This window comes from Rhinolophus sinicus, chromosome 8 (genome assembly GCF_057876585.1).
Source record: "Rhinolophus sinicus isolate RSI-liver-muscle chromosome 8, RSI-T2T, whole genome shotgun sequence".
Taxonomy (NCBI): domain Eukaryota; kingdom Metazoa; phylum Chordata; class Mammalia; order Chiroptera; family Rhinolophidae; genus Rhinolophus; species Rhinolophus sinicus.
This window is the reverse complement of record NC_142508.1, coordinates 4,684,879-4,711,631: the sequence shown is the minus strand read 5'-3', so window position 1 is coordinate 4,711,631 and position 26,753 is coordinate 4,684,879. Positions and strand designations below refer to the sequence as shown.

The window sequence follows — 26,753 nt, the reverse complement described above, 5'->3', positions numbered from 1 at the left end:
CCACTTCTGGTAAGGATGTGGAGGAGAAATGAGCCTACTTACATGTTGCTCAAAAGAGTATAATTTAGTATGATTTTTCTGAGAGAAATATGTAACAAGAGCTTATAAAATATGTACGTACTTTGGAATAGCTAATTCATTTCTAAGGATTTAGTCTAAGAAAATTTTTAAAATGACAGGTTAATCTGTCATGGGTACAGTTATTTAATGCCCTCTTATTGAGCATTTGTTTTCAGTTTTTTGCTATTAAAGATGATTATTTCAGCATTGTTTAGATAAATCTTTGCATTTCTCTTTAATACTGTATTTAGATTATTCAGTGCATACTAAATGACAAAAACATGCCATAAAACATGTATAATGTGTAACGATTTTTTGATGTGTGTGAATATATGTATTAAAGAAAGAAAATAAACTAAAATGCTAGCAGTGATTATCTCTGAGCAGTGGAATTATGGGTTATTTTTAGTTTCTTCGTTTTGGGTTTTTTCCTCCACTTTTCTATAGTGCACATGTATTTATAATACAAAGGACTGATTTATTAAGAATGGGAAGATTAGACCAGCAAAGGAGAAACTTGACCGCAGAAAACACAGCCCCCAGAAGTCAGGTATCTAGCCCTCTGGGCATGACACCTGGAAAGGGACCTGCACATAAAGCGGACACCCAAGTGATGTCAGCATGAAACGAAGCAGAAAGATCTTGCTCTCAAGTTGGCCTGCTGCTTCTACTGCCTTTTTTCATGCTATAGTTTGGAAAATTGAAAGGTTACTATCAATTTAAGAATTGTATGTTAAATGACAAATTAGGAATACTGTTGGAATTATGAGAAAGTAGGTACACAGAAATGCATCACAAAATACCAGGAGAAAAGTGCCTTTACTCTGTGGAAATTAGTTCGGTACACACTAACTCAAATAGTGCGCCTGGCTGCATGGAAGGTCAGGACCTGGGAGAAAGGCCAGAGACCCCAGCTCTCTCTGCTGCATGGACCAGGCCTGCTCTGCTCTGAAATCCTGGGTGAGGGGGACAAACCAGCCATGGACCACACAGAACCCCAGGAAGAGAGCACCCGGCTCTGCTCTTTTCCTCCCCAAGCCCCAGGCTCATCTTTGGGAACTGGGAGACATTTGGTCTGGAGGAGGGTAGAGAAGACAAAGTCCAAGAATGGTTTCTTCTGACTTCTGGCTTACAGATTTAAAAGCCGTACAAGATTTACTTGCTGGTTCATCTTACCTGTAATAATGCCACTATCTGTTCAGCTGAACACGCGTTGGGGACTCTGCAGCTGCTCCCTTCAGCTTGCTGCTTGCAAATGCCGCACTTCGAACAGAAGTCTTTCCTCCGCTTTCCTGGTTGAAGGTAGACTGAGACACGGGTGCTGGAATGTTTTACTAGCCAGGCATCAGAGGGAGACTCCAAATCAAAGCCTCTCCTGTTTGATACGGACCTAAAAGACAGAAGGGAAGGCCTGGGGACGCTGAAGACACACACTCCTTACGCTGTTTTGGTCACTGTATTTTTATCATTTGGGAGGAAGAAATTTTCCTGACCCTTCAAGGTTCTTGTGGCTGGTCTAATAATTAAATCAACATGGGAGCGATCAATGAGAAAATAACCAAATTTAATTACATTCATGCATATGGGAACTTCACATAGACGAGAAAGTCAGAGACCCCCAATACGCGAGGGGTTCAGAAACAATGTGAAAATGAGGTGTGTATGGCTTCTGAGTGAAGGAAGAGGGAAGGCGCCCTGGGCTTCAGAGGGAGGCAAGTCATTCACAGGGTGGTGAGAGCAGATGTTTGGTAATTAGAAGTTTGCCCTGTGCTATTGACAGGTCATAAAAAATTATTTCTGGCAATAACTCTTATTACGGGCAAGGCCCCAAACTTAAATTGTTTAAGGGAGAGGTGGAAGTTTCTCGTGAACCCACAGCGCCTCCATTCCCTCCAGCTCAAAGTAATCTGCATGCCAAAGTGACGCGCCTTAGGGGGCTGGTCTGCACCTCTTCTGTAAGGAAAGGAGCTCAGCTTTGCCACTCCGTGTTACTGCATTTTCTGTATTTTTATTTGTTTAGAGCAATATTTGCCCGTCTATGTTCTGTGACAAGATAGGCATGGGAGTGGGAGGGGAAATCTGTGAAGAAATAAACTTGGGAAATGCTAGGTTGCGTTTTGAGGGGTCTTGAATATGATAGTGTACATATAAACCTCCCTGCTCTTCCGGGGAATTGTATATCTTACAGGGTATATACCTGTATGTACATGTTACCCTCAGCTTCATAATAAGTAGACTTTGAGGGGAGAAAACCGTACTCCCATGATAAAGAATGGGTTTTGTTTCGTAGAACACATACTGATTTTAGAATCACAGAGTGTGAAACATTGCGTGACCTGCGTGGAGATGTAGGTAGTAATGGATGTGTTCATTTTCTCACCCATCTTTGGTGGGGCTGATTAGCACCCTGAAATACTAGTGTTCTTGGGGGAGTGTGGGGTCCTAATGAGCACGGAGTTCCAGGTGTAGTTGTCTAGAAAACAAATGCTTCGCTTTATTCCTTGTTTAAATCTAAAGTCCATGCTGTTATAGGAAGTATCTGAAAAGATTGAAAGCACATGGATCCACGTTAATCCGTGCGTAAGGAGGGGCAGTGACAATTAAATCAAAGCGTGCGTCATTCGCATTTTCCTGGCGGTGTCGTGTCAGTGTGCTTTTCAAACCTGGAAAATACCGGTTTGTAACAGTAACTACAAAGATACTATTTCAAATACTTTTTTCTTTAAAAGTCTAAACTGCCTGAGTTTGAAAAGCCTTTCAGTCTATTGAAACTCACACTTTCCTTCTCCTCTGGAAGGTTCTTTTAGATTCTTTCCTGATACATTTTTGCTCCTGCATTTCTAGCTCAGTGGTTTCCAGAGTGTGAACACTGTTCACATGATACGTGAGGTCAAATTAGTTTGGCAAATGGAACCAGGTCTGTTTTCTAGAGCATTTTTGGCCTCTTAAGGAGGAGGGGGTATAACATGCAGCGTTTTCCAGACTTCTGGGCCAGGTTACCCTTCTCTTTTCTCGAATGATCTCTTGGCATTAGCTTCTGTGGAGAATACCGTGCTCTTCTAGTTCTATCATTTCTTCTCTTCATGGGCATTCAGGAGGTGTCTCTTTGACTTGATTCTCTGCTCTGGTTTGTTTTGTTGTGGGGTTTTCGGTTTTATTTTGGCTAGAGCAGTTCTGTGTTAACCCTTCATTCCGGGGCTCTGAGCCCCATTCAATCCGTCTAACTGCCCCTGGGCTCGTCCGCGTGGCCAGCCTGCCCCCAACATCTCAGGGGCGCCCGAAACCACATCCGCCTTCTCTGTTTCTAGCGTCTGTCTCCTGTCCGCACTCAGCTGTGGATCCTGACAGGTGGGTCCCCAGGTCCAGCAAATATAAACTGCCCCTCTGACTGGAGGTGCACTGGTGGGAACTGGGGGCAAGTGCTGCCCTGGTCCTCGGTTGTCAGGGGGTGTTGCAAAATTTTCAGGCAACATTAATTTATTTCATTTTGACTTAAAAGTAAGTATGCTTGTTTTGTCATTTTCCTCTGAGTGTTTTATTGTTACTTAAGTGCCATGTTAGAAATTCCAAAGCCATCTGGTGGGCTTTGGAGAAGCGTTACTAGGAAGCGTAGCAAATGCTTGCCGAGTACAGCAAGGTGCCCTCCAGTTTCTCCCAACAAAGTACTTTGTGAGGGAGATGCTGTTACTACCCCGTTACAGATAGTTCCAGGCACAGGAGGTGCGGGAGCCAGTGAGTGTGGAGCCCCGACTGAAGTCCCACAAACACCCACATTTCGGTGTTAACTGCTTGGAATAATTGTGTCTCTGTAATGTGGCTCCCTGCTTCCTGACTTGTTTCTACAGTAAGAGCTGCATTTTGTAGGATAACCCCGTACACGCAGAGACGTACTGAAATACAGGACGCAGTGAAGAAACTTACCTCCTATGTTCTGGGAGCTCCTCTTCTTTGTGACTTTTTTGGAAAGTTCCAGTTGCCGTTGGCTAATTCAGTCTCATGGCCCACACATGAATGGATAGCAGTTCTCAATTTGAAAAACGTACATAGTACTGTAGATAATCACGATCAAATCTGGTAACATTTTTTCTTGCCTTAAAGTGAACGAAAATGCTAGGAAATAAAATACATTCAAGCACCAAGCTAGATCATTGAATAAATGTGTTTATAAAATTACTGTGCTGAAAGTGGGATCTGAAATTTGGTCCTTAGCAGGTAAGGCTAGGTTACATGGACAAACTGTCTGTGTAGCTCCTGTTAAATCTCTAGTGGTCCTAGATGTCTGCACATTTTCAAGTTTTCTAAAGCAGTTTATACCAGTGATGCTGGTGTCGCCCCACTTGGTGGAAGTCACGTGGTGATTAAAGCAGGAGGAGGTTGCTGACCGACTTAAATTCACTTATGAATTGAACAATGTTTAAGACTTTGTGGGTTTTTAGGATTTTAAAGGACCCTCTTCTATTACATTAATTAATTGTTCAAGTATCTAGTCTATGAGAATGAAAAGTTTCCCAATACTGACATTCATAGCAGAAAATTCCATACTTAATGACACCTGAAATTTCTCCTAATTACAAAATTGTCTATGTTTGGGGGAATTAGTTGAATTTGCGTGTTTCTGTGGTACATGATGAGACAAACATTGGTCTCCAGGAGAAGGCAGCTTTATTAATTCATTTCCTGTAAGTTTGAGAACCTATGAATTTCAAAGCTCTGCTAGCTTTTAGAAAGTGGGGGGAGGAGGCATAGAGAAAACTAAATGGTGAAGCTTTAAATCCATTTGCTTTTATCCTACCTCAAAATTATGGGTCCTGGTCTTGTTTCTTACTTTTTTTAAGCAATCAGTTTTATGGTTTTTATGAGTTGTTTGAATAATTATATTTCTCTTCAATTGCGTACGTAATGTGAAGGTTGTATTCTCCCCCCATTTTTCTCAGTATTGTTACTATGCTGGCAGAAAATAAAATGATATAATTAACCACGTTCCAGTAGGTTCCTTACTTTGTACTAGTTCTATATGCTGATGGGCTGAGTGGGTTGTTGTGTTTTTAACATTGTTTAAGTACCATCGGAGATTCAGGTATGTGCAGTATTACACATATTTGGAGTAGTAAATTCACCAGTGTTTCCGGAACACCTGCCGTGTGCCACCTGGGCATTCAGCCCCGGCCCTCCAGCCACCGCACAGACCCCACAGGTCAGAGGTGTTGCTTCCATTCAATCTGAAGGTCCCAGAGCCCAGTGTTCTGTTCAGAATCTTTAATTATTGATAGGTTTCCCATTTCTATACTAAAAAGGTATAAATGTAAAATTCATGTATTAAAACATCCATTGTTTAGATAACAATAATTCACAAAATAGCCTAATTTTGAATTAAGGAAAATAATAAGCAAAGACAGTATTTGATGTTTGATACCAGCTTTCTGTCTACTCATGTTTTCAAGATTACAAAATACAAGTATGTTTCGTGAGCAAAATATGAAAATCAAAAGTAAGCCTCTGTTTTAATTTGCTTTTGATTTTTTTAAAAGACTTGATTTTTTTTTTTAAGAGCAGTTGTAGGTTCACAGCACAATTGAGAGGAAGGGACAGAGCTTTCCCATATATTCCCTGCCCCCCACATGCACAGCCTCCCCCGTTATCAACCTCCTCACCAGGCAGGTACATTTGTTACAATGGACGAACCTCCAGTGACACATCATAAGCACCCACAGTCCACAGCTGACTTTAGGATTCCCTCTGGGTGTTGTGCAGTCTGGGGGTTTGGACAAATGCATAATGACACGTGTCCATCATTACAGCATCATAGAGTACCTTCACTGCCCTGAACAGCCTCTGTGCTCTGCCTGTGTCTTTGTCCCTCCCCCTGACCCTTGGCGACCACTAGTCTTTACTGTCTCCATAGTTTTGCTTTTTCAAGGATGTCATGTGGTTGGGATTACACAGTCAGTATGTAGCCTTTTTAGATTGGCTTCTTTGACTTGCTAATATGCCTTTAAGGTTCCTCCGTGTCTTTTTATGGCTTGATAATCTTGTTTCTTTTTAGTGCTGAGTAATATTCTATTGTTTGGGTGTGCCACAACTTACTTATCCATTCACCTACCGAAGAACATCTTGTTTGCTTCCAGGTTTTAGCCATTTTGATTAAGCTGCTCTAAACATCGTGTGCAAGTTTCTGAGTGGACATAAGTAAGTTTTCAGTTCATTTGGGTAAATGCCAAGGAGCGTAATTGCTGGGTTGTATGAATGATAAAATATTTTTTATAAAAAGTGTTTAATGAAAATTAAAATTGAAATGGTTTTTAAATGATTGATGGATCATATGATGAGCGTATGTTTAGTTTGTAAGAAACCGCCAAACTGTCTAATAAAGTGGCTGCACCATTTGCGTTCCCTCCAGCAGCGACTGAGAGTTCCTGTGGCTCCACGTCCTCGTCAGCATTTGGTGCTGTCGGTGCTTTGGATTTTAGCCATTCCAGTAGGTGTGTGATGGTATCTCGATGTTTCAGTTTGCATTTCCCTGATGAGATAGGATGTGGAGCATCTTTTCACATGCTTTTAGCCATCTGTAGATCTTTCGTGAGGTCTTCGGCTCGTATTTTTGATCAAGTGGTTTTCTTACATTTTGAGTTCTTTATATATTTTGTCTAACAATCCTTTATCAGATGTCTTTTGCAACTATTGTCTCCTACTCTGTGGCTTGTCTTCTCATTCTCTCTCTTCTTGTGGTTTTTAGCCAGTTGTTTTGGGGGATAGATTCTTGAAAGTGAGATTGTTGGGTCAAAGGGTGAAAGCATCTGTAAATTACTGTTTGTGTCGTTGAACGTTCCCACCAGCAATAGTGAAGTGGTTTTGAATTTTTAATCTGCTGTGAAATTCTGGAACCCAGAGGTAAATTTTTGGAGGTTTGAAAGTACGAGTTTGAGAGACAGCCCTTGTCATCCTTAATTCGTTCCTTACCTCTGCCCGGCGAATCCTGTCAGCTCAGTGACCATAATTCCCACTGTGTGTGGTGTGAAGCTCCTGGCATTTCTTTTTCCATTGCTGTGCACCTACGTGGGCCCGTGTCTCAGCTCTGGCAGCTCCCGTCAGTGGCACTGCCTTTCCGCCCAACTCCACAGGCCGTTGGGCCTTCTTGGTCACTGTGGCCTGGGGTGACTTCTTTCAGACCCTCCGAACTCGCACTGCAGTTTTTGTCTGTACCTTTCATACGGTGGCATCGTGAACGCCACCTCACAGCTCTTCCTGGAGCTTCAGCTGAGTCTTTTAAATGACACATGCACGTGTTTTTATGTGTTGCAGGGGAATATGAGCCCCTCTGTTATGTTGGTAACATCTTCAGTAGCAGTTCTTAGTTTCTTTCTGGTAGAACACCAAGCACACTGCTGGCCCTCGTGCTGCGGCCCCTGCATGTGTACACGCTGCGTAGTCGTGGAGAGATGCATTGTGTTCTGTGAATGAACTGAACTTGACCCAGAGGTTTATAGCTAGCATGCTTTAAAGCTGTCTTTTTTTTTTTAAGTTTATTGAGGTATAATTCACATACCACAAGATTCACTAGTTTTACATGTATAATTTAGTGATTTTTAGTGAAGTTACAGAGTTGTGCCGGCATCACCACCATCCAGTTTTAGAACACTTCCTTCACCGCCAAAAGCTCCTGTGTGCCTCTTTGTCGGCCAGACGCTGATCTCCTTCCTGTCTTCTGCAGTTTGCCTATCCTGTAGATTTCATATAAAAACGGAATCATGTAACGTGAGCTTTTGCATCTGGCTTTCACTTAGCGTATTGTTTTTGAGGTTCAGCCATGCTGTAGCATGTCTCAGTCAGTACTCTGTTTTTTATAAGCATTTTGATTATCCCCTCACCTGTTGATGGACATTTGGGTTGTCCTACTTTTGGGCTATTACAAATAATGTGCTATGAGCACATGTGTACAGGTCTCTGGGTGGACATGTTTTCTTGTTTGGGGGGTAGATACCTGGTAGTGGAATTGATGGGTGATGTGGTATTTTTATGTTAACTGCACCTCGTCTGCTAATGTCCTGAGTGTTTAATTACTAACTTTGAGTAAAGACATAAACATGCAATTTCAGCAGTTCTGATCCATTTGGGTCTTTGGAATTTGGCTTTGAAATGGTTGGTTGAGAAATAGTAGAACTCATTTCCCATTTGGGCATGTGTTTATGTTGCTTCTCTTACTTTATAGCCATAGATTAAAGGTTTTGAATGACTTTAAGTAGAGAGAGGACTCAGCTAATGTTTCTAGAAAGTATCTGTTAGGATATTAATTGGATTTTTTTATACTTGTCATCTGTAATTGCTTGAACTTAATTGTAATTATTCCTTTAGTTTTTATAGAGATGGAATAAAATATTTAAATGTTATAAGTCAGCATAAATTTTGCAAGCCTTGAATTTCAGCGATGAAGTCCTGCATGCTGTCTAAGGGGGTAAATGTCCTTCCTGGGGTGCAGGAGAGCCCCTGGTCATTGAATGCACAAATAATGGCCTGCATTTGCAGGATCTTTAAGTTAAGGTTCTTCCTTGATTAAAAAAGTGAAATTTAAAAATAATTAACATTCAAGTATGAATTACTGAATATTCAAATAAAATAGAAAGTTTTAAATAGTTTTGAGGTGTAAGTATAAATGAGTGTCCAGTTCATGAATTTGCTGGCTCTTCCTAGACCTGCTGGTTTGCAGTCATTTGGACTTGTCCTTACACGATCACATCATGAACCTTCGCTTATCTTGTCGCACGGTTTCTTTGGAAGCCATGTCATCACACACCGAAAAGCAAGTCTTGCTTGTGCACTGTTTTAGGAAGTGGAATCAGAGCCTCCACCTTCCTGTGGAAACATCTTGGGGGGCGGGGGGCGGGTGATCGCAAGAGCATGGCTTTGGAATTCAGGTGCTGGTCTGAGTCCTTGCCACTCATTAGCTGAGTATCTTTGGGCAAATGGTTGAACATCTCCGAGCCTGAGTTTCCTCGTTTGTAAGAAGTAGATCGTACAGTGCAGAGGATGTGGTTATGGAAGGGTTCGATGGAAGTATCAGCGCTCCTGTTGGCAGAGTCTAACATGGCAGCCGACAGTCAATATTCCGTCCTTTCTTTTCTTTCTTTTTTTTTTTAATTTATTAGGGTGACAATTGTTAGTAAAATTACATAGATTTCAGGTGTACAATTCTGTATTACATCATCTGTAAATCCCATTGTGTGTTCACCACCCGGAGTCAGTTCTCCTTCCATCACCATATATTTGATCCCCCTTACCCTCATCTCTCACCCCCACCCCATTCCGTCCTTTCTTGACACAGTCAACTGACATGGAGCAAGCAGTCCCACCGGGTGTGCTGTCTGGGGGAGGTCGTGGGTGTGCCCGTGGACAAGGTGGCCATGGAGTTCGTTCACAGACAGACTGAAGGACTGTTTGTGATTCAGAAATTAACCTGGGCGGCAGAGTGGAGGACGGATTGTAGGGGGTGGCGAGTCCAGTGACAGTGAGACCCGTGGAGAGATTTTGTCAGTGACCCCGGTGAGACTAGCAGTTGGAGTGGATGTAAAGAGAAGTGGGTGGATTGATGAGATGAGAAGGAGGGGAATTGATGGCACGGACTTCCCGTCGGGTCGGACTAGGGAGGAGCCGGAGCTGACTTGTCTTCCCGCCAGGAGGTACGCCAGGAGGTACGGAAGGTAGAGCAGGCCTGAGGCTGAGCATGGCCCTGAGGTGAAGGCCCAGTAGACGCTCTGTGGCGGGGGCATGTGGCGTGTGGAGGAAACGTACGTGATTAGAGAAGGTGGCGCCTTTGTTACCTGCAGGACTTTGAGTTGGGCGGCTGAGGCTTCTGTGGGCTCAGGTGGGAAGACAGTTCATTTGTACGTGTGAGTTGGTGGCCTCTGAGATCCAGGGAAGGGAGGAGAAGGGGCCGGAGCCGCGGGCGTCTGTCTGTACGTTGTCCAGGCAAAGGGGGAGCGCGCCCCAGCCACCTGCTATGGAGACCATTCGGAACTGGACGTCTGTTATTCAACTCTGGGGCAGACCTTTCTGCAGAGTTTAGCGCTGGAAGCTGTAGCTAGCTAGTGTTACCTAATCTCAGCTGTCTACTTCTAACCCAAGTTGGCTGCATCAGCCTCAGTTCAGGTGTTGCATTCATTTAAAACTTGAATGGAATTTAAGAATTTCTAATACTATTTAGGAATTTCTCAGCGTGGGAGCTTTCCCGTCGAGGTGCTAAATGGCACTGAGGATTCTGTAACCTGCTAAAGCATAGCAGTGTTCCTTTGTATGTATCAGCTCGGCCATAAAGCATAGCAGTCTGTTCCCGGTGTGTAAGGTGAGGCCAGCACTGCTGTGGACGCCAGCGGCCCTTTCCCCACCTTCCTGAGAGGGTCTCCAGGACCAGGGGACTCCCTGCCGTGTGTGCTGCTCTCCAGTCCGTCCCTAACCCCAGGCTGGATCCTGAACGCCCCCCACGCCCGTTCGCTTGCTTTTCTTTCTTTTTTTACTTCATACGTTGTATAGATTTGCTGAACTTTTTGTTACATTTTTCTTACGGAAAATAGGGACTACAGTGTGTACCTATCACTCAGCTTTTTCTTTCCTGCAATATTTCAAAGAATATCTCAGCCATCATGTCATTTTTACCCACAAGAGTATGTATCTAATAAGTATGGTGTTTTTTGTTCGTTTGTTTGTTTTTTAAACATAAGCACAGTAAAACCACGCTGGCCAGTGCCCTAATCAGATCTGTGTTGTGTGGTGCTTACAGCATCTTCCCATGTTGTCTGGGAGATTGCCAGCCTTCTCTCAGGAGTACTCTCTTTTTAAAAAAAATCAATCTTATGTATAAAAACGGTATCATACTGTATGTATTCCTCTGTCACTTTTTTCACTCAGGACTCTTTCTAAAATTCATCCATGTTGAAGTATGCAGCTGAAGTTGACTCAGTTTGTGTGTGTGGTCTATTGTGTGACTATCCTGCAATTTATTTGTGAATTCTGCTGTTGGATATGTGGGTTGTTTCCAGGTTTGGGGGTTTTATTGTTCTCATAAATATAGTGCGGCGAATGCATGGGCTTGCATGTTTCCTGTGCACTTACAGAGGTTTCTCCAGATCTAAATCGTCTGGTTTGCTGTACACTTCATGTTGTGCCACACGGCAGGTGAGGGCCAGAGTTATGCGTGCTTTTAACAAGTCTTAGAAAAGAAGTAATTGCTTTATTTCTTATTTTCTTTTTTTTTTTAGTGATTGCTTTATTAATACCCAGGGTCATTTAAATTTTAAGCAGCCAGCCTTCTCTCAGGAGTACTCTGAGAGAAAATTAGAAAAGCTAAATATAGTCTTGTTTTTTTAACTGAATTTTAACCATTTTCGTTAGTTCTAATATAGACTTTATTTTTAGAAGATCCTGTAACGTTTTAAATTGTTTTGTCTTTCTACATTTTTCAAAAGCAATCAACATAACTGAAGCAGCTAAGCCCTTTTAGAAAAACACTGTTTCTCGCATTCCTGTCACAGCTCTGACCGGTGATCTTCACATTGGCTTCTGCAGCAGCATCTGCATCTGTGTTTGGCCCCAACTGATAGAAACGGAGGCAAATAGCAGGGCTGCATTAATAGGCCAAAGTGGTATCGGGGGCTCTTGAGTATTTGAAGTGAACGTGAGGGAAGCATAGTTCTCTCATTACTCTAAAGTGTGTGGATTCTCCCCCCCCCCCCCAGCGTAGAAATGTAGTTATGTTCATTAAAGTCTTAATGAATTTATATTTAGGAGTTGTCAGGAGAATAATACATGAGGAGAATGCACAGAGCTGATGGGGAGACACTGGCCCTCTGGGGGCCACAGCCCAACCTTGTGAAGCGGAGGCCGTCCCCCTTCCATTCTGATTTCTACCCTTAAAACCACAGTGAAACTTGCCGTGCTGAGGTCACCAGTGACTTACGTAAAACTAAAGCCAGAAGCTACACTTCAGAAATCATGATGGTGATGAAAAGAATAGCTAGCATTTAGAAAGCATCTGTCGCTTCATTTAATCCTGACCCCTAGAGAGATTAAGCGATATACCTAAGATCATAGGAGAAGTAAATGGTATTGACCATTACGCCGTCCAGCCAGCCATGGCCTTTCCTTCCCTTAGCCTCCAGGAGGAGGTTCCTCAGTGTTTTGGGCTGTAACTTTGCACATGCGAACTCTCTGGGTTCCCCATCATCTAGTCAGTTTCTAAGTGTCCCTCAGGACTGGGTTTGGGCCCTTCTCTTTCTGTGATTTCTCTGGTTCAAGACTCCAGTAGTGCCTGTCAGAGACGAGCTTCCACAGCACAGCACAGCCTCCTGGGATGATGACAAGCCCCCAGATACACCATGTGCGGGAGTGAACTCCTCCCCGCAATCTGTTCCTCCATTTCTCTTACAGCTCCAGGCAGGTATTTGTCAGACACACTCAGGTCAGCAAGAGAAGTCCTCAGACTGCTGCTTGTTGCAGTATTGTTGACAACTATTAGAAAGGAAACACCTAGAAGCTCTTTAGCAGGGGACTAGTTTGATGAACAACAGAATATTACATAGCTCCCCAAAACAGTGAGGTGTATTTCATTAAGTGTGAAGTGAGGTATATCTCGCCATTCCACGAAAAAGGCTGCAGAACAGTGTGTGGTTGAGCCCAAGAGTTAGGAGTCAGTCGGGGCCAGCACAGCTGTATCTTTTCCTTTTTTAAACTATATTCCTTGAAACAGTTTTGAAAATCAGTCCTGAGTTGTGTTCAGAATACAATGCTCTATAGCCAAGTAGCTTGAGAGAGAGACGCTTTATACTGTTTTTCTGATGGAAATTCCTAAGACATGTTCACTTATTAAGGCCTCTGAAGTCTTGCAGCAAACAAAACAAAATAAAGTATTTAACTTCACAAAAGCTGGCATTTCCCAAACTCCCTTCATGTTCTGTTCAGTGGATGTTCCAATTAGTGTTTAGTGGAAGACTCTTACAAGTGTCCTTTCATTACCAAGGAAACTCTAAATTACTAATATGAAAGAGGACATATTTTTTAGGATTCTTGGAAGTTAGTTCACACTTCTCAGTGAAGGAATCTTACGCACCATTAATCTTGAGAAATAGGCTGTTTCATTAGTGCAGAGTTTAAATTGTTAGAAAGCTTGTTTAATATCGATTATGTCGGCGTTCATATCCCTTTGGTACAAGTCTTTTCTATGAGACAAGTCCTGAAACATGAACCCTTCTCCATCAGACCTGCTTATTTTCACTCTCGTGTTCCATCCCATTACCTTATTCTCGTAGGGAGAGATGAAAGTGAACTTAGAAGCATGTGTGTTGTCATGCAGGCTTCGGGAGCCAGTGGCTGGTAGGAGAAGCTCCAGCTCGCTCTGCCACGGTTCCTGTCCTCCGTTGGCTGTATTTTGTGCCTTGGTTCCTCTGTTTCCAAATCCGCAGCTTCTGTGTGCGAAAACTTCAGTGTTACCGGTGGATATGCGTGAGCACAGGTGTAAACCCTGTAACACCAAGGGTGTCTATACCAGAGTACGTTTGCCTAATGCCCTAAGTCTAATAGATATTTTTAATTTTGGTTTTTGTTTTTTGGACCTCCTGAGTTTTTTGGCTACGTGATGTGATTTATTGGGAAAATATCTTTACCCCTTACCTCTCTGACTTCATGAATTCTGCTTAAGGTTATTGACAGTTTTGGATGGCCTAGTTATGAGATGGAATGTAATAGTTTGTAACGTGGAATATTTCTGCAAATTCAACTTTGACCGATAAGCCAGTCTTTTATGGGCCCCTATATTATATTTTATTACTCCAAGCAGTTTTACAATCAGTTTAATTAATCAAACACTTGAGTAATGCATAAGCAGATGACACACACACACCCCACCCACCGCACCCTCAGGGTCGAAAACTCCATTCATTACCAGAGCATCCAGTGTCTGGGCCTCTGGTAGATACACAGGTGCCCCACCCAGATGCCCTTTTGGGGAAGGACGCGGCTCCCAGCATGGGACCTCCCGCTGTCACCTCCTGGGGCCCCCAGCTGCAGAGAGCCGCCTGCGCACCCTCTCTCAGTGGCTGAGTGGGAGCAGAGGCCTGAGCAGAGGCCTGGCCTTGCAGCCCCGGTGCCACGAGCTGCAGAGGGCCAGTGCCGGTGGGTAGAGGTGCCGCACAGTTCACGTCCTCCTTAGCCCAGTCCTGCTTCCCCCCTCCCCGTCACAGGCGGCAGAAGCGTCTTACACCACACTGTGTCCCAGCATCTGCTCCAGAGCCCAGCCTGAGACCAGCAGGTCAGCTGCTGCTGTCAGCATGTGACCTCACCGCCATGTGCTTGCTTTTAACGTTTCCCTTAGACTTAGTTTTAGATTTCTTTGCTGTAATAGTAGTGATAAATCTTTAAGTATATGAAAGTGAGGCTCTCTAGGCAGTATTAAAAATGTAAAAAATAGGGTTATCCGCTTTAAATTTCTCAGCTAAGTAGATCAGGACATGTGAATTTTTGAGACCCTCAGATTAATTAACTATGTAAGAATTTTGGGTACTCAGTGGGACAGCTAGGAAAGAAATGGGTAGTTTGAAAGTATGGAAGTCTAGTTTCGACCACCTGAAACAGTGGTCCAGGTAGGAAACACTGTTGATTACTACTGGTCGAGAAAGTGGAGACGAGTGGGTTTGAGATGACCTTGAACGGTGAACTCCAGCACTTGAACACGAAAGATGAGGGATGCAGCATTAGGATATTCCCAGGTTTCTGGTTTGTGGATATTTAGTAGAGTAGAGTTGCCACTCTACTAAGATGGGCAGCGCTGGTGGACAGAGGAGTTTGGGGACATGTCCTGAGTTTAGTTGTTGACCTGCTGGGCCTGAGACATCAGGAGAAGATGTGATCGAGGCACTTGGATATGTATGTAGACAGGCCCCGGAGTTCAGAGAAGAAATCTTGGGCTGGAGAATTTAAGTGATAATTTCCCCTTGGGGGGAAATTAACTAAGTGACAGCGAAAGGAGGGCAGGTTTAAACAGGCGGTGCTGCCCGTCCAAACCCCGATAACCATCCAGTGGGGTGTGGGCATCTTCTTCCCAAGATGAAAGGAGAGTCAGATTGAAATTGTATTTAGGAAACATTTGCATGCTGGTTGCTGAGTTGTTAGTTTCTGTAAAACGTGGTGGAATTCTTGTTAGACATTTTCATATTCCACATTTGAACCTACCACCTACCTACTTGAATGTATGTCATAAAACGTAGGTTGGTGCAAAGGTAATGGTGGTTTTTGCGAGTATTTTTAACCTTTTCAACCGCTATTACTTTTCACCAACCTAATACTTTCAGGATCAGGAATGGTGGTGTGGCCTCATAAAATACTGCGTCTCATAGATGAGATGATAAATATTGGAGATGGTTTTGGTTTCAGTAGTTCAGACTTAGTCCAAAGGCGTGACCTGCTGTGTCTTCGTTGACAGACAGCTGTAATGCCGTTGAGGATACAGGAGGCACTGAATTCCTTGCTGGGATGACTCAGACTTACGCTGACAGGCTTTGGCGACCCATTCTTACTGTTCCAGATGCCATTTACCTCCCAACGTTTATGTTACGGCACCATCACACTTCAGTGTTTCTTAATTCTGCACTAGGGATACATGTTTAAAAACCTCCTCATTTTGATGTGATGTACGTAGACGATCCTTAAAGTAAGTCTGTAATACTGCTTGTGGAGAAGCACTGCCTTAATACAGTATTACACAGCTCAGGTCCTTTATGAACTCCACATCGGAAGCATCATAAATTGTATTTTGCAGTAGCTTCATACACTTAGAAATACTAGCTATTACCTTTTCTTAAGCATTTACTATGTGTTAAATATTTTCTATACATTATATTACTTAAACTTCACAACAACTATTTAGGAAGTGATTTGCCCCCATTTTGCAGACCAGGAAATCAAGGCTTAGTCTGGAAGTGAGAAGTGACTTCCCCAAGACCACGTACTAGTAGACGTGGAGCTCAGCTTCAAACCCAGGTCTCTGAATTCCAAGTACATTTAAAGTTTTGCTAATTCTTGCCAAGCTCCTTTCTCAAAAGGGAGTGAGTTACCTTTAGCCTCAACAACATTTGCATTTTGCCAAGTGCTAAGTGAAAAAGTATTAAAATTCACAGGTAACTAATGAGATTGAATGGTTTTTCCTATTTATTAGCTATTCTTTCTGTTTTTCTTTCTGAGAATTTCCTTTGTCTTTTTTTCCTCTGAGTTTGTCTTTTTAATTGCTACGCAGATGAAGTAAGAGTTGACGTTCTGATCCTTTTAGAAGACGAAGGCCGCGCGCTAGTTTTGCTTGTGCAAGGTTTACTCAGCTTTTCTCGCGAGCGCTAATAGTCCTAAGGATTTTGAACTAAGTGTCCAAGTAAGCATAATTCTATGCACAGATCATACAAGTTTCCACGCAGAGAGGTGATCTGGGTCACAGCGGTGCCTGCTGACACCGCCAGAGTGTTTCTATCAGTGTGTGGTGGCAGGTAGCCTGTTACCCACCCTGGGGCGCTGGGAAAGAATTGACTGATTTCCTTTATTTCTTCTTCAGGTTTGCCTGCAACGAGATTTTATTCTCTACAATTAAAGGACATCCTTCTGAGCTGCTGTGAATCAACTTGGAATGATACTGTACGTTTTCATCTAATGGAGAATTAGCTGTACCTTGAGTAAGGATCGCTGCACTGGACGACCTCAGAGTGTTGCTCACAATGTCATCAAACAGGAGTCAGAATCCCCATGGGCTGAAGCAGATTGGCCTCGACCAGATCTGGGACGACCTCAGAGCTGGGATCCAGCAGGTGTACACCCGCCAGAGCATGGCCAAGTCCAGATACATGGAACTCTACACGTATCCTCCTGCTTGAGCCGAGGGTCACGGGCCGCAAGTGTGATGATTTACTAGTAGGGTCTGTGAATTGTTACAAATTTTACTTCATGTTTTCTCTTTGCAGTTCATCCTGCGATAGAATCACGAGTTCATTTTTAGCTTTAAAAATGAACTCATTTACTCTTGGGAAGCTTTTTGAACAGCGGTGAAATTGGCTGGTCGGGCGTCTAAAGCAGTGCTGTTAGTCCAGCAGCCGCGGGCCATGTGTGTGGCTGTCTGCGTTTGAAATCATTACAATGAAGTAATGAAACGTTTAGTTCCTAAGTCGCAGTAGCCCTACTTCAGGTCCTCAGTAGGTTAACAGGCTGCCTCTGTCGCTCCAGAACGTTCTGCGGGGCAGCGCTGGTTACATTTTTCGTGGCTGCCTTCTTGCCGTGCGGGCAGAGTGGAGTAACTGCATCAGACGTGGTCTGGCCCACGGAGCTGAAAGTATTTTCTCGCTGGGGAGAAGTTTGCTGACCCCCATCTAAAGGGTTACCACGTAGAGCCAAAGTCTTCCTTTATGGCCCTGGTTGCAAAAAGTGTATAAAAAAGTGTTTCTCTCATTTATTTTGTGGGTCCATGGTGTGTGAGGGACTGTCCCGTGTGCCCCGGAGGCCACAAGGGTGTGCACGTTGGGGCTCCTGTCTCTGTACGTGTAGACTTGGAGACACACCTGTGACTTGCAGTGTCTTGTGTCCTTTCACGTAGAAGAATTCGACGTTTAAGCCGACTCACTAGAGAGCCCATCGCCGCTGACTTGCAGGTTCTGGGGCTTTGAAGCTGCTAATTCAATGGATATTTAAGTGTAAATCTTTAATAGTGTAAATCTTTAATACGTTGTCAGACGTGGTTATGTGATATTCCAGTGTGCCCTCAACTATGCTAATGTTTTAGAGCCTTAAAAAATGGATTAACATTCATTTAAAATATATGAAACTATGTTTCTCTCTAAATTTAACTTTTATTGTAGCTGTGCATACATACTCATGTATATGCACTTATACTGTAGAATACTTAAAAAAAAAACAGCTTTATTGAGTATAATTTGCATACCATAAAATGCAGCCTTTTTAAAAGTGCACAGCACATCAGGTTTCGATATATTCAAAGTTGTGCAACCATAACCACTATCTTAGAAAATTTTTATTGCCCCCCAAAAGAAAACTCGTACCCATTAGCAGTCACTCTCCGTTCTCTCCTTCCCCGGTCTCTGGCCACCACGGATCCACTTTCTGTCCCTATGAATTTGCCTGTTTTCACATTTTACATAAATGGAACCCCATAGTGTGTGGCCTTTCGTGACTGGCTTTTTTACTTAGGATAATGTTTTCAGGTTTCATCCTTGCTGTAGCGTGTGTCAGTACGTCATTCCTTTTGATGGCTGAATTGTGTGGCTATGGAGCATTTTGTTTATCCATTCACTCCTGGGTACCTGGGTTGTTTCCACTTCGGAGCTGTTAGGAATAATGTGGCTGTTAAGACTATTGGGTATGAGTTTTTCTGTGGACATGGGTTTTCAGTTCTCTCAGGTATATATGTAGGAGAGGAGTTGCTGGGTCCTGTGACACGTAGAACACTTTCAAGCAGGATACAATCATTGTAAATGACAGGATATTAGTGCACTCAAGAGGGTTGTGGCTTGCTAGATAATGACAATTTTTTTAAATTCTTGTAAGTTAATAGAGCTGAAGACGGTGAGTGCACTGATGAGACAAGGCCCTTGGCTGTATTTCTGGTTTGCGAAACAACAGAGGCGCCCCAATGAGGAGACTTAAGGAAATGTAGTTACTGATGTGGCTCTGGGGAATTCCTTAATATGTAATTTTTTACTAAATCAGATTGGTCTTTTGCCCAATAGGATGTTTTGCTCTTAGAATTCTAAGAAAGTAGCCACTTGGCTTGAAACAGTTACTGAATTCTTTTCTTCTACAAATAATTATAATTTGTACTTGTTCTGATACCTGCAATTTTAATTATTTTAGGAATGCTACTCTTAAGTCAAGTGTTATTCTTTTCCTCCTAACTTGGTCTGAGACGATAACAATTTCATACATTTATTGAGAGTGGAAAATCTGACTTTAATTCTTGAGATATTATTTATGAACTCATCGCTAGTTTGAGTCCTGTGTGTCAGCCGTTGTGCTGGAACATGTGCATTTATTTAGGGATCTGTCGCCCAGGAGACTTGGTGGCAGCAGCCCTCCTGTTGGTGTCAGAAACCTGGTCGTGGAAAGCTCAAGTAGCTTGCCTAGTTGTCATAGCAACCACTGATGAATGCTGATGCCGGAACCAAAACTCAGTAGTCTGAATCTAGGAACTGCCCTTACCACTATATGACCTTCGGGTTTTGTATTTAAGTGAATCGCATGTATTAAAGTGTTTTGTGTGTTTTCCTTATGAAATTCAAAGAGTGTTTTGATCAACTCTTAATATATTAAGCCCTAGGATACAAATGAAACAGTAGAATGTCTACTTGTATTTATTAATTTAATTATTGAAAATCATAAAATTACACTCCCCCCCTCACCTGCATTTTCCTTCTTCTTTTTTTAATTTTCTCAGACAGTGACAGAACTGGGGGTCCTAGGAGGCCTATAGCTCCAAAGCCTGTGATCCTTATTTTTAATTAAAGTTTATTGGGGTGGCTGATCTTTTTATTTTACCTGCATTTTCAATGTCAGTGTTATTGTCATAAGTAGAAGAGCTTTGAATCCTCTGACACACCTTTCTAGAAGCCCATCTTTACTTCCATTGAAGTCATTTAAGATGTGGTAGTTTTTGAAACTGTGTTGCCATTACTGCAGTTTTATGCAGCCTCAGTTTGCATAACAATTTTTTAAAAAGTTTTGTCCTAGGGCCGTGCTGTGCCATTCAACCCCCCATGGAACCACCCACCTGTGTCGCCCTTTAAAGTCGCCTCCTCCAGGCTGGTTTACAGCGACACCTGCCACTTGGGATTGTGAAGTTGTGTTTCAGGTGAGGAGGAGCTTTGGGTCCTGGGAAGAAGGGGCAGACTGCATGTCACCGTTCCGATGTCACTCTTCAAAGTCGGACCTGCCTTACCAGGAGTGGGTGAAGAAACTGAGAAAGGGAGGGGAAGGAATACGGGTTGAGAGCAACAGGAGGCACCCTTTTCTTCCCATAAATCCAGCGAGTGGTTCCCAGCTAGGCTTTTACCCTTTGTTTATCCTGGATGCACATGTGACGTGTTCTAGAGGAAGTAACTTACTTCTGGATGTAAAACAAATATTCTTAGAGCCCTTAGGAACCTAATAAGAAGGCGGGTTATTATCCCGCATAAACATTTTTCTTGATTTTTCAACTAAAATGGCAAAGGAAAGAGAAGGGAATTTGGGGAAAGAATAAAAGGTCCCAGAGCATGTGCAGTCAGAAAGATCTAGTTCAGTTAACTTTGTTTCCAGCCACTTAACAAAGGCTTCATTTTTCTTCTAAAGTTTTAGCCTTAAGTCCTGGCTTTTCACTGTGTGCCTATCTGTTCAGCCCTTCTGTTCAGTTCCGATTTTCTGTGATGTCTCACATACGTATATGTAGTTACAATGCAACGACTATTTTTGTTTTCCAGTAAAATACAGGAGCACATTCTATGCAGGTGGGTAAATAATAGTAGGTTTCCTTTGTTTGGACTTGAAATAGGTAATAAAGTTTGTTATCAGTTTCTCGACACTTCTGTTTCCAGTGTCCTGCTGGGCTCAGGACAGGCGTGGGGTCCTGACTAGTGGAGCAGACATTGCAGCACAGTGTAAGGGTCACTTGGCACAGTCGAGAGAGCGGCCAGTCTGACCGAGTCCAGACCCCAGGCCCTCTGGTTGGGGTTTCCCTTTGCGAGTCCCCAGAGCTGCCTGACCCTCGCTTCCAGGTCAGAGTTCTTCTTTTCTTGCGGGCGTGATACATCTCAAATCATAATCCTAGCTCCCCTTGGAGTCACTCTGCTCTTCTCTGTTGAAGTCTTTCTCTTTTTTCTGTTTCCTGCATAAGTTCTCATAAACTTTGCAGTTTCTGTTTCCCCCCCTGTAGTCTGTGGGCTGAATCGGTTTATTCTGTTTTCTTAGCCTGTTTTTTCAAAATCATCTTTTCACCATGCAGTACACTAAAGATGACATTCATGCTTCCTAGTCCTGTGGCTTCCCCCTCAGAAAGTTACAGCAGCAGCATATGCAGAATTCATACCTAACCTCCATCCCGGTGATCTGTGACACAGTTCACGGGCACTGGCGATGGGGGCTCGTTCGCCCAGAGTCACTCTGCCAAGCCCTGGGCAGCCTGCAGCCTGTGCCTGGCAGGGATGGCATGCCAGGACTTGCTGGTCCTGCGGCCGCTCTGCACCTGCCAGCTGTGCAGTCCTGTCACGGCTGCTGCTGTCACTCTTCTCAGGCCCTCGTGCTTTGCCCCTTACTGGCTCTTCATAGGAGCTGTGAGCTCAAGTGGGGAGTAATCCAGGCAGCGGCCTTTCTGCTCGGCTCGCCTGCTGCAAAACCCTCTTTCCTTATATTCTAAAAAGTCAACATCTCAGAAAACTGGATCAAACGGAAAGAGGAACAAATTGTTTTCACGATAGATTAATGGTGATCCATTTGGAAATAACCATCTATATCTAGCCCAGTGACTGTCTTTGGATATTGTTTTATCTTGTGCTTTTTATTCAGGAGTCTTACATCAGTACGATTTTGCTCACCTAAAGGGTGTGGCTTACATCAAATAAACCTAAACATATCTAAGTATTTTTATATTTTTTTCCAAATGTAAGCTACCATTCTCATCTATGTATTTATTTATCTGCCCTGTTAGAATAAAGCTCTAAAGGACGTAAGTGGTTCACGGAAAGAAGAAATGCAAATGGTCAGTCATAATATGGGGAAATGTTTAACCTCATAATTACTAAGGAAATGAAGAATTAAAAAAATTTTTTTAACGTATCAGGTTGAAGAGTTTTAAAGAAACGTCTGTAGCCTGTGTTGTTGGCAGGAGTGGCGGGAGGTGGGGCTCTGGCTGTGCGGTGGGAGTGCTCGTTTGCTGTGGTCCTTCTGGGGAAAAACTTAGAAACAGAAAGGCATAAAAATATACTTTCGTCCAGTAGTTTGAAACATAAAGGCGTAAAAATATACTTTGGTCTAGTAGTTTTTGTTTTTTTAACTTTTAACTCTATCCCAAGGAAGTGGTTGTGTTGAAACTGTATGAGCAAGGCTGTTCAGGATACTTTAATAATAGGAAAAGTGGAAAACCTCCGTCTTCAGCACTAAGCATTTGGTATTTGATGGCCATAAACAGCCTTTCAGAATATATTGAATATTCATGGACATGTAATAATGTTTGCAATAAGAGGAAAAGCAGGACATAAAGTGGCATCTGTGCTGTGACTCCCCCTCCCCCCAGCGCACCCTGTACTTTTGAAAGAATGTGTGTGTCACCATATGGGAAGTGGCTGTTCGTAGGTATTGGGTTTGTGGATGGCGTTTTAAAAAACAATCTTCTGTGCTTTCTAGATTTGGGTATAGAACATCCATTTTAAAAGACAGTTCATTTGTTTTTATTAGTTTTCCTTATGCAAATATAAGTTCTCTGTACTTTTCACTGCTGACCTGGTACTGTCAAAATAGTTAAAATAGGATTGAGAAATTGTATCTGCCTTCCAGAGAGAACCCACAGAAGTTAACAATAATATTGCAGAGTTGCCTCTAGATGTGATTTTTTTGTTTTTATTAGTATAAACATGGTACGTCCAGCGTTTTTCCTTCTAAATTTGATTCATGGTGTATGAATGTATATACTCGGAGCACTTGGAACATTCTCAGACAAATTTCATAGTTAATCACAATCAGTTCCCAGCAGTCTTTGCTTTTGAAATATGCTGTTAGATGTGGATTTGTTGGCTTTGTATGGGATGTTGCCTTTCAGAATCCTGTAACCGTAGCCTCGAGAGAACCCAGTTCATTTGTAACTTGACAGACAGACTGTAAAGACCGGTGGGTGAGCCCGTGGCTCCTGCCAGTTTGTGCAGGTCGGCCTGTGGGGACATGTGAAGATAGGAGGTGGTTCTAGTCTCACTGCTCGTGCCAAGTCTTTCCAACTGAGTTTCATACAAGTTAATTGTTTAAATGTCCACCGTGCGTTCTAGTTGGGTAAAAAGTGGTCGTAGGAAATGGTTCTGTTCTGTTTAATTGAATTGACTTTCCTATTAGAAAATGAAAATGGTTTGAGTTTTGGTAGTATCTGAAAGTTGCAAATCGATTCCCAGATGTGTGTGCTTTAGATTCAGAGCACGGTGCCGTGGGGCAGGCACATTGGAGACCCCTGCATCGCCCTACAGCCGTCGCGGGACCACTTGTGTCACACCTGGCTGTGTGGCCATTCCCACATCAGGTAGTGAGCTGCTGTCTTCACCCCGGGACTGGAGGCAGGGAACGCACTCAGGAAATGTTTGCGGAACGATGCGTGTGTAGCTTTGCCTAAGACCTTTGCATCTGATGGGACCCCTTTCACAGTGACGTGTCCCTACCAAGCATGCAGAAGGTATGCCTTGGCAAACGACTAAACAGTTCTAGGGTGACAGAAGAGGTATGTGACCTATTTTGGAGGCAGAACCAGACTTGGCTCTTGGCTTTTTAACATGACTGCCCACCACGTCACCGTTCCCCGCCTGCCGGAGGATAGAGACCTGGTCAGGCCCCCAAGAAGCCCAGATGTCTGCTTAGATTTTTATCTGCTCTCTGCTTTTGGCTGTGCTGCCAAAGAAACTCTCCCAGGGAACCTTTGGAAAAGAACCTCAAAGTTTTAAAAGTCAAATGTGTGGCTTTGCTAGACTCTGGCTGTCTTAGTGTAAAACAGCTAACTCATTGAGTCCTGAATGAAGCTTCTGTTTTATTGCCTTTTAGATTTTTACCTCTTGATGGTTTTTCTTTTCCGTATTTCCTCTTACTTCCTATATTTAACTTTTCCTCTTCATCTATTTCAGTAGTTCTGCTTTGAAAATAATTTTAGATGTGACTATTTTTTCCTAAATATTAGTCATACTTACTTAGTTTTTATACTCCTCCTGTAAATGATTTATTAACTCATAATTGTGCATGTGTTAGAACAGCGTGTGGTAAGTGTGGGCTCTGGGGGTGGGGGCAGCAGCGGAAGGAGCCCCATTTCATAGAGTGAGCAGCTGGAATTCTGAGGCCTGGACTCCCCCACAGCGGACAAAACCAGATGCGGTAGTTGAGGAACGCCTCAATTTTGGAGCCATTTGAACATGGACAGTCTGTCCTGCCCGGGATATACTGAATTACTCCAGTGGTGCTTTTTCCTCCTGTCTCACACCAGTGACACGCGAGGAAGGACTGGGTCCCCTGGATAGATGACTTCTCTGGCAGTTTTGATACACATTAAGAATCTGCTCTTTTCTTTCCTGGTAACGTTTCTCCATGTAGCATAGTTGATTTAAAGCTAAGATTGAAAAAATACTAAGTGAAGACGGTATCTCAAAGCTCCGTGAGGTCTGTCCGGCTGGGTGGGCTGTGGTTTCCGCCTTTCTGATGACAGCACAGTTGGGGCCGTTCTTCTGGAAAAGGTGGTTCACTGCTCCCTCAGAAGTGCACAGCTGTTTGCATATGACCTTTGTGTCTGCTTCCTCCTCAAGAAAATGGCTAGCATGGGTCCCCCAGGCCACCATTTCACACAAGAAATCGGCTTTAGACCGAACTCTTCCAGAATTGGACACAGCTACTCATGTGTGGGTTAAAACTATTTGCAGGAAAAATTGCACGAACTCAAGAGTAGATCCATTTTGGGACTTCTTAAAATGTAATTTTGGTTTTTTTAAAACATAAGTAATCCTGTTGTAAAATTTTAGAAGTCTAGAAAGGCACGCAGTTGACAAGTGCCTGTCCTTTCCATTGTGTTCCGTCGCGTCTCAGCCACCCAGGCAGTCCCTGGAGCTGCTTGCGTGGGTACATCTGTGTGTGTGTTTATCTACACACACATACATACATGCATGCATGCATGCATACATACATACATGCATACATACGTACATACATACGTACATACATGCATACAATGTATGTAGCTTAAAAGTAACTTTCAACACAGACAACTTCCTAGTTGCAAGTCAATGTGTATCTGTAGGGTTTTGGTTATTTTTTGTACAAATGGTTCCCTGGTGATTGATCCCAATAGAGAACTTGCTCTGGAACGTCCCTGCGAGTGAACAGGAATGGGCTCCTGACATGTCATTCTTAGCTCATGTCTAACCACTGGTAACTATTCTTGTGCGATCCAGAAACAAGCGTCTTTGTTAAAGACAATGGAAAAATTCGTTTTTCCTTGATTGCTGTTATATTGTACTTGAGTCAAATAGGAACTGCCTTAACAGCCAGTGCTGTTACCTGTGTGCTGGGACTGACGTTACTTTTGGCCCATGGTCCTCCGAGTGTGTAATAGCTTTCTTTCTATTCATTGTGAGGTCAGTCTGTTTGGGTAAACTTTAGGATTCTGACTTGGATGTTGTAATTTTGGATCCTATTTTATTTTCCTATTATGTATGTATTCTGGCTTACATTTTTGTTTTTCTATTATGTTTCAGGTATTGTAAACTCTCTCAAATGCCTACTAAATGAAGTGGAGTGTGTGTACATGTGTGTTGGAATATATGTGACAGGAAATGTTGATGGTCTTATTTCATTATTAGGAAATCTATGACGGGCCGTGCAGACGGCTGACACGCAGAGGGTGACGGGCCGTGCAGATGGTAACACTGCAGAGGACGTGCTGAGTAGGGAGAAAGGTGGGCGTGGAAGTGGGAGGTGACACTTTTACAGGACATGGTTTGGCTCGAGTGCAGGCTGTAGTAAGAATGACGGTATGAGTTGGTTAGTTTAACTGGCTTGGATAAAGGATGATGCCAGATTGTGGCGAATCTTGAAAGCCAGGTGAATGAGTGTACATTGTGGGTTTTTGTTTTTGTTTTAAATGTAGTGTAGGTCTGGTCCATGGAGCTGGATATATGACTTGAGAATTAATGACTTGATATAAACAAATTTTAGGAGGATCAGTCTGGAAACCAAATGGGATTAAAATAGGAAAGAGATCAAAGGAAGGGAGAGACTAACTGCTCTCAGTAGTAGTAATCCAAGTGTGGTGTGTAACTTCTGAACCAGGGGAGGGGCCATAGAAATAGAGCACAAAAAGGAGCAGGTTACTGGGCTTCTGGTTAAAGATGAAATCTACGTTTTGACTTTCCCATTTGTGACGTTACTAAAATGATAGTAAGGTAATTTTTGAATCAATGAGGACAAAGAATGGAAGCGAACAGACATTATAGGTAGAATTCAGGTTTTTTTGGAAGATGGAAAGCAGGTGGAGACGGGACTGGCCACCAGGGTATGAGAAGCGTTGATCTAGAAGGTGCTCGGAGGAGGACGAGACAGCCCCTGGCCCTGAAGGCCTGGGAAGCGTGGGGCCTGGAGGCTCGGGTTTGGCAGACGGTAGGGGTGCGAGACTGGGCAGCGCCCTGCAGATGACGGACGGGTTCAAAATCTGTAAAATCAAAAGCCCATCACCTCCCTCTATTCTCAAGTACAGAACACTTGCAGCCAGGAGCCTCTGTTCTAGACAGACTTGTTGCTTGTATTCAGGACACATTGAGTGGGACCATCTTAGAAATTTGGGGACAGAGGCCTAGCAGAGGTTGGCAGAAGTAGGAAGCATAGAAAGCATCTAGAGTGATGGGTCCCCGATTCCATATCAGAATACTGATGGTCCTGCTGGACCCAGACAATTCTTCTTTGGAAAAACT

The 26,753-nt window shown here is 43.2% G+C and overlaps 1 protein-coding gene across 5 annotated transcripts in view; it reads left to right on the top strand.

Annotated features, from left to right (window-relative positions):
• CUL1 (cullin 1) overlaps positions 1-26,753 on the top strand; it is a 77,508-nt gene that overhangs the window by 5,802 nt on the left and 44,953 nt on the right. For all 5 annotated transcript variants that reach the window (XM_074315217.2, XM_019739403.3, XM_019739402.3 and 2 more), the window contains exon 2: positions 16,637-16,936. In XM_074315217.2, coding sequence (XP_074171318.1) covers positions 16,797-16,936 — 140 coding nt within the window. In that variant the 5' untranslated portion in view covers positions 16,637-16,796. The remainder of the gene's footprint in view (positions 1-16,636; positions 16,937-26,753) is intronic.